Below are 13,416 nucleotides of genomic sequence, written 5' to 3'. Positions count from 1 at the left end.
AAAATGGACCTTTCTGGGTTTTTGCGGATTCGAAATGTGACACGTCTCAAAACATTTGCAACTGAGCAACGAATAATGGCAGAGGTTTTAAACCTATTTTTGTATTTTTTAATCGGTGAAACACACGCATGGATTTTTGAGTATGCCATTTAATTGAACGCCAATTTTCACATAAACATCCTTTGACACCAAATTTTCAAAACATGACGATTCGTGCTGCAAATTATTGAAACCACTTTTTTTTACGAAAGTTTAAAAATGAAAGGGGTCGTACCACCCCTCCGTCACGAGTTATCGAAAAATAAACCTCTAATTCGTGACCATAGACCAGAATTACTACTCAGGAAAAAGTTTCTCGCAAATCGAAGAGGGGTCGGGACAACTTTTTCCGATTTCTTGTGAGTTGGCAAAGAATGACTACTCTTAACTAAGGCTACCAACTCTTGCTAAGCAAAAATCCGTACACTTTGCCGATATGACCCCATGGTATAGTAAAAACACTGTTAAGGAATTGTTTAGATAAGTTTTGGACTTGAACATATAAACTGTGTCGTATTTTACAAAAGTTTACAAATTATATTTTGCTGTCAGCGTGCTTAAGACTTCGGCCTGTAAAAAATTCGCGATGTGTGTCAAAAATCCGTATGGTAATGAAAAAAATCCGTATAGTTGGTAGCCTTACTCTTAACCTATATTGTTTCTCATTTTTATATTTTAAGAGATTGTTCCTTAAAAGTAAAACCAGTAACTTCAAACGTATGGTTTTTAAATGATGAGAACCTTGCTCGTTGTTTACAGTGGACCTACATTTTCTTCACTTTCCACAGTTAAAAACTATGCATCACAGTAGCATCAGCTCATCGTAATGAATCATACTTAAGCCCTTCAAACTCGAGTGCACCCCGCCTTAAGTTGTCAAAATCCACTTAATGAAGCGCAAAAGCGAATCTCCCAAAAGCTGACAACTCTTGCCCTGCCAGGCGTAACTGCCATCGTCACGTGCATCCAATCAATCCTTTTTCACAGACATCCTGCAGAGATAAAGTTGTTACTCTTGTAGTTGGCCCTTTTCGAGAAACAGAGCCTTGCAGCAGATGGTGACACCTGCTAAAATTGTCTTTCCTAAAGGGATTGAACATAAAAGGGAAATTGTACATTTTTGGCTGTAAAGGATAACGAAGACATAACTTAATTTAGGGCACACGCTTGGAAATATCTCAAATCTTGCTTGCTCTTGTAAGCTGCAAGTCTATTTTAGTTTTGAAATATATTCATCTCTGGTGTCGTTGGTCCACAAGTACTGCAAACGTGTAGTGTCGTGCGCAAAAAAGGACATTCCCTCAAGAAGTTTGTACACTTTTGGGAAAAACATCACCCACTTGAAGTAACACACACAAATTTAGTCTCCTTGGCAGGACATGTGCGTCCTTCGACGGATTATCCCTGCTGTTGAAGGCTTGTCAAACATTTGCAATGTTTTTTTTTTGAACTTAGCTTCACAAAATAATCTTTAATTTAAGGCAGTTTTACCCAAAGTGGGTACTGGGCCCAGTAGTGGAGCCAAAAATGTTTGGGAATCAGTGATGTATGTTTATGTATGCAATTGCAATTTCACAAAACGAATCCTATTTGTAAGTTCGCTATACTAACATAATGCTGAAAATTATAACTTGAAATCATAGTCAAATCTGTATTGGCAAACAAATCGTAAAATACAAACTGTTTATGCCTAAACAAACAATACATTTACTTGAGCAGCATTATTTTCCACGACATCATCAAGGACATCCAGCTCATCTGTAGTGCAAACAACCAGCCAGGACCCTTCGTCCGTAACTCATCGTAGTCATAACTTATGAAACTCCAAACACACGCACCATCGCATCGTTCGAAATGATTTATTTTCCCTCGCTGAACCATTCCCAAGCAATGCACAGCACTGCAAGGCTTCAATAATGTAAACCTAATTAGGAATGAAGGCGATTTACACTCCTTGATATAATTCGATGCACCAGCCCCGGACTTTGTCAACAAACTATATCGGATGAAGGATTGTTTACGTCGAGTCGTCGTCGGGCGCCAACAAGGATATCACCCGGAATCCTTGCGATTTATGTTTGCCTTTGGCACTTGACAGCAGGGCTGGAAACTGTCTTGCCAGTCTCAACAACGAGTTTGGGTGGCTGTGTGTTTGTTGAGCTGGAAAAAAAGTATTTAGAGCATTTAGAAACAGAAGAAGGAAATGGGTTGTAATCGGTGCCAGAGCAATTGCTCCACATTTTGAACTACAATTTTCAAGAAAACTGTATAAAGTTTTATGGATCGATCATCACATCAGTTGCCCTAGAATTGCTCTGGTGAAACTTTATCGTCAATGATGGAAGTAAGCAAGCGAATGAAAGTTTCTGTATTCTAACGCAAACCAGCTCCCCGAACTTTCGATTCTTACCAGAAGTTTGGTGAACAGCTTAAGAGCGAGTTTTTCACCAATGTGTAACAGGTCGTATCGAGGTGCTCCGATTTGGATGAAACTTTCAGCGTTTGTTTGTCTATACATGAGATGAATCTCGCAAATATGAGCCCTCTACGACAAAGGGAAGTGGGGTAAAACGGGCTTTGAAGTTTGAGGTCCAAAAAACCTAAAAAATCTTAAAATTGCTCGCATTTCCGTAAAACTTCATCAATTCCAACTCTCTTAGATGCATTCGAAAGGTCTTTTGAAGCACTTCAAAATGTGCCATATACATCCAGGATTGGTTCGACTTTTTCTCTTAGCTTTTGCAAATTACTGTCAAAAATGGATTTTTTTAAAACCTTAATATCTTTTTGCAACAGCCTCCAACATCCATACTCCCATAGGTCAAAAGATAGGTAATTACATGGACTATAAGCCTATGGTACTAACTTTTTGGCTAGTCGCAGTTTTTCTCATAGTTTTTCAATTTTTCTAGAACAAACATTTTACAACGTTAGTTTTTGCCCTGTAGGCCGCCATAGCGGCACTTTTTGGTCTCAATTTTGTCATATTCGGAATCCTTGGACAATTTCACGTAAGTTAGAAGTATTGGAATTGTAAATTTGATTTTGAAAAATAATTAAATAAAACATTTTTGAAAAAAAAGTTAGATTTGGTTTATTCTGTGATCAATGCGTCAAATGCTGTATCAAGTAGGCGAATATATGTTTTACCCCTAATCCGACAAAATGTTAAAAAATATTTTAAATAATTCTAAATGGCATTTTTTCCAATCAAATTTACAATTCCAATACTTCTAACTTACGTGAAATTGTCCGAGGATTCCGAATATGACAAAATTGAGACCAAAAAGTGCCGCTATGACGGCCTACAGGGCAAAAACTAACGTTGTAAAATGTTTGTTCTAGAAAAATCGAAAAACTATGAGAAAAACTGGGATTGGCCAAAAAGTTAACACCGTAGGCTTATAGTCCATGTAATTACCTATCTTTTGACCTATGGGAGTATGGGTGTTGGAGGCTGTTGCAAAAAGATATTAAGGTTTTAAAAAAATCAATTTTTGACAGTAATTTGCAAAAGCTAAGAGAAAAAGTCGAACCAATCCTGGGTGTCTATGGCACATTTTGAAGTGCTTCAAAAGACCTTTCGAATGCATCAAAGAGAGTTGGAATTGATGAAGTTTTACGGAAATGCGAGCAATTTTAAGATTTTTTAGGTTTTTTGGACCTCAAACTTCAAAGCCCGTTTTACCCCAAAGCCCGTTTTTTGGCATGAGTTCATCTCATGTATAGACAAACAAACGCTGAAAGTTTCATCCAAATCGGAGCACCTCGATACGACCTCTAGAGCAAACCGAGCAATATTTACAACTACTGCCTCTTAATTACACGTTTTAGGATTGAAATGCTGCGTTTTGAACGGTGAATTTAATTTGTTCATTGGTGAAAATACATTGGAAACAGATATGTTTTATTTTCCATGCAGTTAGTTATGGATTTTTAACAGATACTGTTATTGCCTAGTGTTATTTAAAATATGAATTGATAATCATACACTGTGAGAAAAGGCTGTTGAATATCACAACAAATTTAGTGCCGGATACACGAAATAATTTTCGTAAAATTGAATAAAAAATTATACTAATTATTACAATCAAAGTATGTATTTTTATGTTTTCGTTGAATTTATTTTTAAAAATCTGTGCGTCTAAATAATAGACCTAGACCGAGCCACGTAGCCTAGTGGTAACGCTCCCGCTTCGTAAGCGGTAGATCGGGGTTCAAATCCCGGCTCGGACCAACACAACTGGTGATCGTTTCTCTTCTGGATACGATTGCTTAGTAAAGGGAAGGTACACAGAAAAAAAAAGTTGAATTTTGGAATGTTGAAAAATTGAAAATATTACCTCTTTTTTTGAATAATATTTCATAAAAAATGTGTAAAAATTTGAATCTGATATATATTTATCAAAAACTGATGAAAATTCATCTTTTTCTGGGGTAAAATCAATCATTTTTTTGACACAAAATCTGTCACCATTTCCTGATGAATATTACCATAATTTTTTTTCTGTGTAGTGTATCGTCACAAACTGGACCTTATCACAACACCTTAGGAAGGCGACCTATGGAACTTTAACATTAACATTAACATGTTAACATTAAGTTGAGAATGAAATTACCACTGAATCCGCTTTGTAAATGCCGGCCCCGATACTCTTCAAGGGTGTTCCCCTCAGGAACTGAGAAAGATTTACTTTACAAATAGTAGATTTAAAGCCCCTGTGAAATTTTAGTCCTCTTTTCAAATTCTGGTAATTTCATAAAGAATTATGACCCTTTATGACATTGAAATTCAGATCAAAAGTCTCCTATACACATAAAAAATGGTTTTATTCATCAGGGAATGATGACAGATTTTGTGCACACAAAATTTGCAATATTGCATTAAGAATTGATGAATTTTCATCAGTTTCACACAAAATAGAAGAAATTTTTAAACAACCAAATTTTAATCCTTCTATAAAAATTCAACTTTTTTCTGTCGTCGAAAGATAGTTAGTTGGCACTCAAAAACTATTTTCTCTTAATTAGTTTTTGAAAATTATATTATCTTTAAAAGTTCTTTTCATCCAGTTTTAATTAAAAAAATGTTCATGGAACACAGAAAAAAAGTTATGTTTTGGAAGGTTGAAATTACCTCTTTTTTGTGTAATTTTACCTAAAAAATGTGTAAATATGTTCACCTGATGAAAATTCATTAGAATCTGATGAATATCCACCAATTCTTGATGTAATATAACACTTTTTTTTTACACAAAATCTGTCACCATTCCCTAATGTTTATTACCATTCTGTGAAGTTTCACCAAAACTTTACACAAAAGACTATTTATTTGAAAATGAATGAAATAAAAACTTCTGTCACTAATGATTAAAAGTTGGCACTTTTAATCCACACAGAAAACACTTGAACGACGAAATAGCCTACTTTTCTGTACCAAAAATAACAGAATCGAATAGCAACACTTTTCAAAATAAATGCTGAAAAGTTCTACTTTTCAGCACTGAAACGAGTGCTGAAAAGTTGAACTTTTCAGCACTTGTTTCGAAAAGTAACACTTTTCAACATTTTTTTGATTCAAACGATTTATTGACAAAATACATGAAAATTTGACATAAAATTTCACTCAATGGGTGTTTTTCGGAATTGCAAAAAATGTTGTATGGAACTCGTTGCAAAACTTGATTTTTTCAGCACTCTTCGTATTTATCCAACTCGGTGAACCTCGTTGGATAAATGTACGACTCGTGCTGAAAAAATCCTCTTTTTGCAACTTGTTGCATAAACTACTATTAATTTATTTTTGAGAGTTACACATTGATTTGAACTCAATGTTTTTTTTGTAAATTAAATAGTTGTTAATGTTACAAGACTCTGCTTCTGAAATTATTCAAATCAAGAATGAATTTTGATAGATTTTTAAAAAGTTTAAGCGATTTAAATATTTATTGCTCAACAGAAAAGAATCTCAAAAAAAAATCCAGAAATAAAAAAAATAAAAAATAAACAATTTCATAACACACCAGGCATATGTTAAGTAATTTTATTATTCAAAAAAAATATTTGAATGTGATTGAAAATAGCAAATTTCGTAAAAAAATCATGAAGCATTTTTGGATTTGGGTTATATAATGTTCAAATTTGACTATGTATTTGTACTATGTCGTATGGGTTACGAATCAAATTCAAACATTCACATAGTTATAGAACTACCTTTGGAACATGATTTTTATTTTAACTGCTAACTTTCAAATCCTACAACTATAGAAGCAGTAAAATACATTATTCCAACCAACTTTTTCCACCGCCGTTAGTCAAATCTCCAAACATAAATCGCTCGGTCCCGAGCAAGTCCGGAATAATCTTTCAATTTGCAAAAAAAAACAAGAAGATCCACGCCGGTCGGTCTTGCCCCAACAATGTGACTACGACCCGTTGAAATATAGGAAAATCGGTTGCAAATGGCTTCGCTGAAATCTGCGCGGACCACCACCAGAGGGTGAAAATCCCCGTGGAGATCGCTGATTTATTATCGCTGCGAATTGATTTCTCTACGCGGGAACGGACAATAAATCGCAATTTTTCTTTTATTGATTTTTTGGAATGGCGAAAGAGATCTTTTAGTGCTGAAAAAGGTTGACATTCTGAAATTAATTTTATTGAATTAAATCGCTAAAATTTCTGCGAGACAAATCTCTGGACGTTTGTAATGCCTTCCCAGGACACAATTTGGCAAACAAAGCTCGGTAAAGTCTGGGAAATTTTCCTGAAGTTTTCCCAGGATTACGGCCTCCACCACATCACTAATGGCCGCCACAAAAGGACGCGCGTACTCGAAAAGGACCCTAAACCGACCGAAGCTGATTTGTGTGCTGTTCTGTTTCCTCATCATTATCGTCGTCCCATGGGTAAAATCAATTGAAAATAAACAAGACCGACGACCAGTCTCTCTTTGACGAGGCTCGGCGGTTTCTTAAGTCCAATTTTTTTGTGTTTCTTCTCTAAGGTCTGATGATGGACGGATGGTTGATTTTCCTGATCACTTGAGTGACCTTCGAGATTCGGGATTCAAATCATTTGGCCTTTTTTTTATGCTGGTCTGGCCGGAGTTTTTTCTTTTTTGTTCTTCAATCATTCCGGGCCAAATCTTTGACAAATCTCCGTTGGAAGCAACCAGCACAGCGCAAACAAGAGGGCAAATTAGTTGAAAAGCAGAGATTTGGAATTGATTCTGTGGGACGCGGATGAACGCAGAAGAAAGGTCCAGAACTTGAAAATTGGAGCGATATCATGGAGATGACCGAATTTCTTCCAGGAAATTAATGTTTTATTGACTTTTGTATGACCATCAAATTGTTATCTCATTTGTACTTTATGAACGCATAGTGCAAATCTATCCAATATTACGTCCAAGAAAATTGCTTGACTCTTCCTGGCCCCCTCCTATTGCCCATCGAGCATCGCGTCCCGGTACGGTTTCACCAGCCGAAGCAGCGCCGTAAACGGAAACTGCCGTGCCGTATCTCCGCCGAGCCGGTCCAGCAGGTCCCGCAGGGCACCGTGGTAGTGCTGCAGAAGCTCGTCCAGGTGCTCCCGCCGGAACTGGCCACTGGTGCAGATGAAGAAAAAGTAGCCCAAATCGAGCAGTGGACTCGCGTATCGCGACGCCTGCCAGTCGGTCAAGATTACACTTTTGGCCGCGTTGTCCTAAAAAGGAAAAGGAGATTAGACAACTTATAACGAAACATTGCTGGGGTTGGCCAATTACCTCGTCATGAGTGAAGATAAGATTATTGATCCAACAGTCGCCGTGGCTGACGACACAGTACGGTTCCGATTTGTCCGGGTTGCCACAGTCGGTCAGCTGCTGAAACACGACATCCTTTATCCGCTGAATTTTGTCCTGATCCGCCGCGAAGCGAGTCCTCATGGTGGTCAACGCCCGGTCGAACGACTCCTTCATCAGCGTAACCAGATCATTGTTCTCCACCAGCACGTCTTTGGCGTGGAACTTGCTGAACATCTCCGGCTTCTGTTCCTTCATAGCGAAAGAGATCGCGTGCAACCTGCCCAACTGTTCCATCAACAGCTTCGAGTGCTCCACATTGATCGGCTCAAACTTGTCCCAGTCCCACCGTTCGTAGTTCTCGTCGTACTCCAAAATAATAGCCGCCTCACTTTCCTCCTTCTCCGTATCACAATGCGCAAGATAACACCTCGGTGCACTGTAAAACCCAGCCTCCCCCGGCTGCTGCTGTTCCTCTCCGAGTCCCTTTTCCGCCTGGAACTCGTAGAACGCTGGCAACACTTCGCGGTAGAAGAACACCTCGCGCTTAAAAAGAGCCAACGACCGCGGGTCATCATTCGGAGGGACCTTGCACCACAGCACAAACTCCCGATCGTCCCCGTTGATTATCGCCTTGAACACGAAACTCACAAACCCATCGCACTCCAGACAGGTCTCCTCGTCAAAGTCCACCGAAAACAGTTCCGGCGTGAAGCCCTGCTCGACGGCGATCCTCTTGATGGCCTCGTACAGGAAGTCGTTGAACATCGGAGTGATCTTCTTGCGCTGACCGGACATCTCTAAGGCTGGGGAAGCTGCGGTGTATACTTCTGATTGGGTGGAGTTCACTCAGCGGACTGGTTTAATCGGCTGGACGGTCCGTGAATGGACTTTAATAGCTTTCATCACCAATACATGCGACGATAAATCGTGACGCTTGATATCTTATCAGTGCGCACGACTCGAGCATTGTACACATACTGTTAGGGGCTTGTTGAATGGTGTTACAAGAGAGAATTTGTGCTGAGGATGGTCAAAATTGTTTTAGAACATTTACTCTGACAAAAAAAATCAATAACGTTCAAATATAGATTAGATAAAATTACGACTACATGGCAATTTTTGACAATTGCATAAGATTGGGCTCAGTGGTGAAATTAGAGGCAGACATCGTTATCAACTGGGTTAACGACAATTGAACATATCCCCCAATGGGGATAGCCAAGATAAGTCGAATCTAATCAAAGGCTTCTCGCAATTTGCAACACGATAACTGAAACATGTTTTTCCAGATGCAAGTCTACAATACATTTTGACATGAAACTAAATTGATTCATAGATCATAATGACTTAAATAATTAATAAATACTTAATGCCAGAGAGTCAGAGCAAAAACGCCACGTAAATGTCATAGTTTATCAAAAAATCTCAACAAAACAACTCTCAACCTGTCAGCGCGAACGCGGTAATGGTGGCAGCTGACTGCCCTTTTCTTAGCATTATGCAATCTGCTCCACTCCAGGATGTTTCACGGAGCTTCCGGTCCGGGCACGGACCACGAACTTCCTGCAGTAGCCAGTTACCGGCAGCAGGTGCTGCTCGCCTCCGAGAGCAAAAGTGACGGATGGACCCTTTGTATGCGCGCCTTTGCTTATGCTGCCTTTTTTAGAACAGGCAAAAATTCATGATTTTTTTCTCTCTCTCGCTCGTATTTTATTACGGAAGGGACTTGGCCATAATAATAAAAAAATACGCTTTAAACGACGTTTAATTTTTTTCGTGTTTGCCTGGTTCTGGCGCGTTACACTGCGTTTATTCCACACGATTTAAGCGGAAATCTGTTGTTTCTGGAAAAGAAAAAAAAATCCTCCAAGGGACTTCAAGCAACCGACATAGAGTTGCGTTCGTCGGACTCAGGACACGTGCTGAACAATCTGTTCCCAACTTCCTGTCCGTAGGGCTTCTCGGCGGGCTTCTGCTTTGCGTTTCGTTTCGTTCTTCTGCCTTCTGAAATGGATTAGCTGCATTGTGCACTGAAAACTCGAAGGGGGCTTGGTTTGATGTTTGTTTTGGAAATCCTCTTCATCGTCTGATCCTAATCCTCAATTATTTCAGGAAAGTAGATTTACTGGAACCAAAATCTTTCAAGTGCCAGATGTGTCGGGGTGAGTTGAGAAAATCTTGATTAGGGAAGTAAACAGTTTGAAGTAAACATGTTGGATAAAATCTCGACAGATTTTCAAAAAAAAATATTTTTGTTCGTTTTGTAATTTTAACAATATATTATTTTTCATTCAAAACTTACAAATTACAAATTATAAATAACAAATTACAAATTACAAATTACAAATTACAAATTACCAATTACAAATTACAAATTGCAAATTACAAATTTCAAATAACAAATAACAAATAACAAATAACAAATAACAAATAACAAATAACAAATAACAAATTACAAATTACAAATTACAAATTACAAATAACAAATTACAAATTACAAATTACAAATTACAAATTACAAATTACAAATTACAAATTACAAATTACAAATTACAAATTACAAATTACAAATTACAAATTACAAATTACAAATTACAAATTACAAATTACAAATTACAAATTACAAATTACAAATTACAAATTACAAATTACAAATTACAAATTACAAATTACAAATTACAAATTACAAATTACAAATTACAAATTACAAATGACAAATTACAAATTACAAATTACAAATTACAAATTACAAATTACAAATTACAAATTACAAATTACAGATTACAAATTACAAATTACAAATTACAAATTACAAATTACAAATTACAAATTACAAATTACAAATTACAAATTACAAATTACAAATTACAAATAACAAATTACAAATTACAAATTACAAATTAAAAATTACCAATTACAAATTACAAATTGCAAATTACAAATTTCAAATAACAAATAACAAATAACAAATAACAAATAACAAATAACAAATAAATAATTACAAATTACAAATTACAAATTACAAATTACAAATTACAAATTACAAATTACAAATTACAAATTACAAATTACAAATCACAAATTACAAATTACAAATTACAAATTACAAATTACAAATTACAAATTACAAATTACAAATTACAAATTACAAATTACAAATTACAAATTACAAATTACAAATTACAAATCACAAATTACAAATTACAAATTACAAATTACAAATTACAAATTACAAATTACAAATTACAAATTACAAATTACAAATTACAAATTACAAATTACAAATTACAAATTACAAATTACAAATTACAAATTACAGATTACAAATTACAAATTACAAATTACAAATTACAAATTACAAATTACAAATTACAAATTACAAATTACAAATTACAAATTACAAATTACAAATTACAAATTACAAATTACAAATTACAAATTACAGATTACAAATTACAAATTACAAATTACAAATTACAAATTACAAATTACAAATTACAAATTACAAATTACAAATTACAAATTACAAATTACAAATTACAAATTACAAATTACAAATAACAAATTACAAATTACAAATTACAAATTACAAATTACAAATTACCAATTACAAATTACAAATTGCAAATTACAAATTTCAAATAACAAATAACAAATAACAAATAACAAATAACAAATAACAAATAACAAATAACAAATAACAAATTACAAATTACAAATTACAAATTACAAATTACAAATTACAAATTACAAATTACAAATTACAAATTACAAATTACAAATTACAAATAACAAATAACAAATTACAAATTACAAATTACAAATTAAAAATTACCAATTACAAATTACAAATTGCAAATTACAAATTTCAAATAACAAATAACAAATAACAAATAACAAATAACAAATAACAAATTACAAATTACAAATTACAAATTACAAATTACAAATTACAAATTACAAATTACAAATTACAAATTACAAATTACAAATTACAAATTACAAATTACAAATTACAAATTACAAATTACAAATTACAAATTACAAATTACAAATTACAAATTACAAATTACAAATTACAAATTACAAATTACAAATTACAAATTACAAATTACAAATTACAAATTACAAATTACAAATTACAAATTACAAATTACAAATTACAAATTACAAATTACAAATTACAAATTACAAATTACAAATTACAAATTACAAATTACAAATTACAAATTACAAATTACAAATTACAAATTACAAATTACAAATTACAAATTACAAATTACAAATTACAAATTACAAATTACAAATTACAAATTACAAATTACAAATTACAAATTACAAATTACAAATTACAAATTACAAATTACAAATTACAAATTACAAATTACAATTTACAAATTACAAATTACAAATTACAAATTACAAATTACAAATTACAAATTACAAATTACAAATTACAAATTACAAATTACAAATTACAAATTACAAATTACAAATTACAAATTACAAATTACAAATTACAAATTACAAATTACAAATTACAAATTACAGATTACAAATTACAAATTACAAATTACAAATTACAAATTACAAATTACAAATTACAAATTACAAATAACAAATTACAAATTACAAATTACAAATTACAAATTACAAATTACCAATTACAAATTACAAATTACAAATTTCAAATAACAAATAACAAATAACAAATAACAAATAACAAATAACAAATAACAAATAACAAATAACAAATTACAAATTACAAATTACAAATTACAAATTACAAATTACAAATTACAAATTACAAATTACAAATTACAAATTACAAATTACAAATTACAAATTTCAAATTACAAATTACAAATTACAAATTACAAATTACAAATTACAAATTACAAATTACAAATTACAAATTACAAATTACAAATTACAAATTACAAATTACAAATTACAAATTACAAATTACAAATTACAAATTACAAATTACAAATTACAAATTACAAATTACAAATTACAAATTACATATTTGTGTGCAGATAATCAAAATAACCGTAAATTCACATTCCAGTTGCAGAAAAAAATCGATTTTGAAAATTTGCTGATTTTTAACAAAATTTATTTTGATGTTTGATTAAACTTTTTAATTTAATGTTGCACATCAACCAGATCTTTTGCACCAAGATTTATGTTACAGAGATTTTAGTATTTTCGAAACTACGGGAACTTTCGACATATTTTTTTATTCATCCCCCAAAGTAATGTCTACTAAGGGATTTACAACAAAATTTGCCTATTTTTACAATCAGATTGTTGCAGGATTGGGTCCGTGAGTTTGTCAATTTTGGAATAAGAAGACAACAACTTCCTTGGTTGCTGTGCATCCTTAACTAGAGTTGGTTGATTTTAGAGGGGAAAATTTAGAAATTTAAACTTGATTTTTTTTATGGTTGAAAAATTTAGGTTTTATTTAAATTTCCCATTTCCAGTGCTCTCCCAACTAAAAGCATAATCCTTTCACCAAGTCCGATATTTATAGGTCATCTTCTCGGCCCAGCCTGAAAGCCACGCTCCCCCAAGGAAACCCT

The 13,416-nt window shown here is 33.4% G+C and overlaps 1 protein-coding gene across 1 annotated transcript; it reads right to left on the bottom strand.

Moving 5' to 3' along the window:
- Positions 1-7,344: 7,344 nt before the first annotated feature.
- LOC120416803 (uncharacterized) lies at positions 7,345-8,684 on the bottom strand. The gene is made up of 2 exons (XM_039578679.1): positions 7,808-8,684; positions 7,345-7,746 (listed from the first exon to the last, which is right to left on the bottom strand). Exons 1-2 carry the CDS (start codon positions 8,621-8,623, stop codon positions 7,483-7,485), a joined length of 1,080 nt encoding a protein of 359 aa, XP_039434613.1. The 5' UTR covers positions 8,624-8,684; the 3' UTR covers positions 7,345-7,482.
- Positions 8,685-13,416: the final 4,732 nt, after the last annotated feature.

This window comes from Culex pipiens, chromosome 2 (assembly GCF_016801865.2).
Source record: "Culex pipiens pallens isolate TS chromosome 2, TS_CPP_V2, whole genome shotgun sequence".
NCBI classification, from domain to species: Eukaryota; Metazoa; Arthropoda; class Insecta; order Diptera; family Culicidae; genus Culex; species Culex pipiens.
The sequence above is the reverse complement of the archived record's forward strand: the minus strand, read 5'-3'. Positions and strand labels throughout refer to the sequence as shown.

What these genes read in the sequence shown, in the direction of transcription:
- LOC120416803 (XM_039578679.1), bottom strand. Translation starts at nt 8,623, where the DNA reads ATGTCCGGTCAGCGCAAGAAGATCACTCCGATGTTCAACGACTTCCTG. An exon ending in TTATCTTCACTCATGACGAG is followed by an intron (nt 7,747 to 7,807) that starts GTAATTGGCCAA and finishes TTTCCTTTTTAG; the next exon opens with GACAACGCGGCCAAAAGTGT.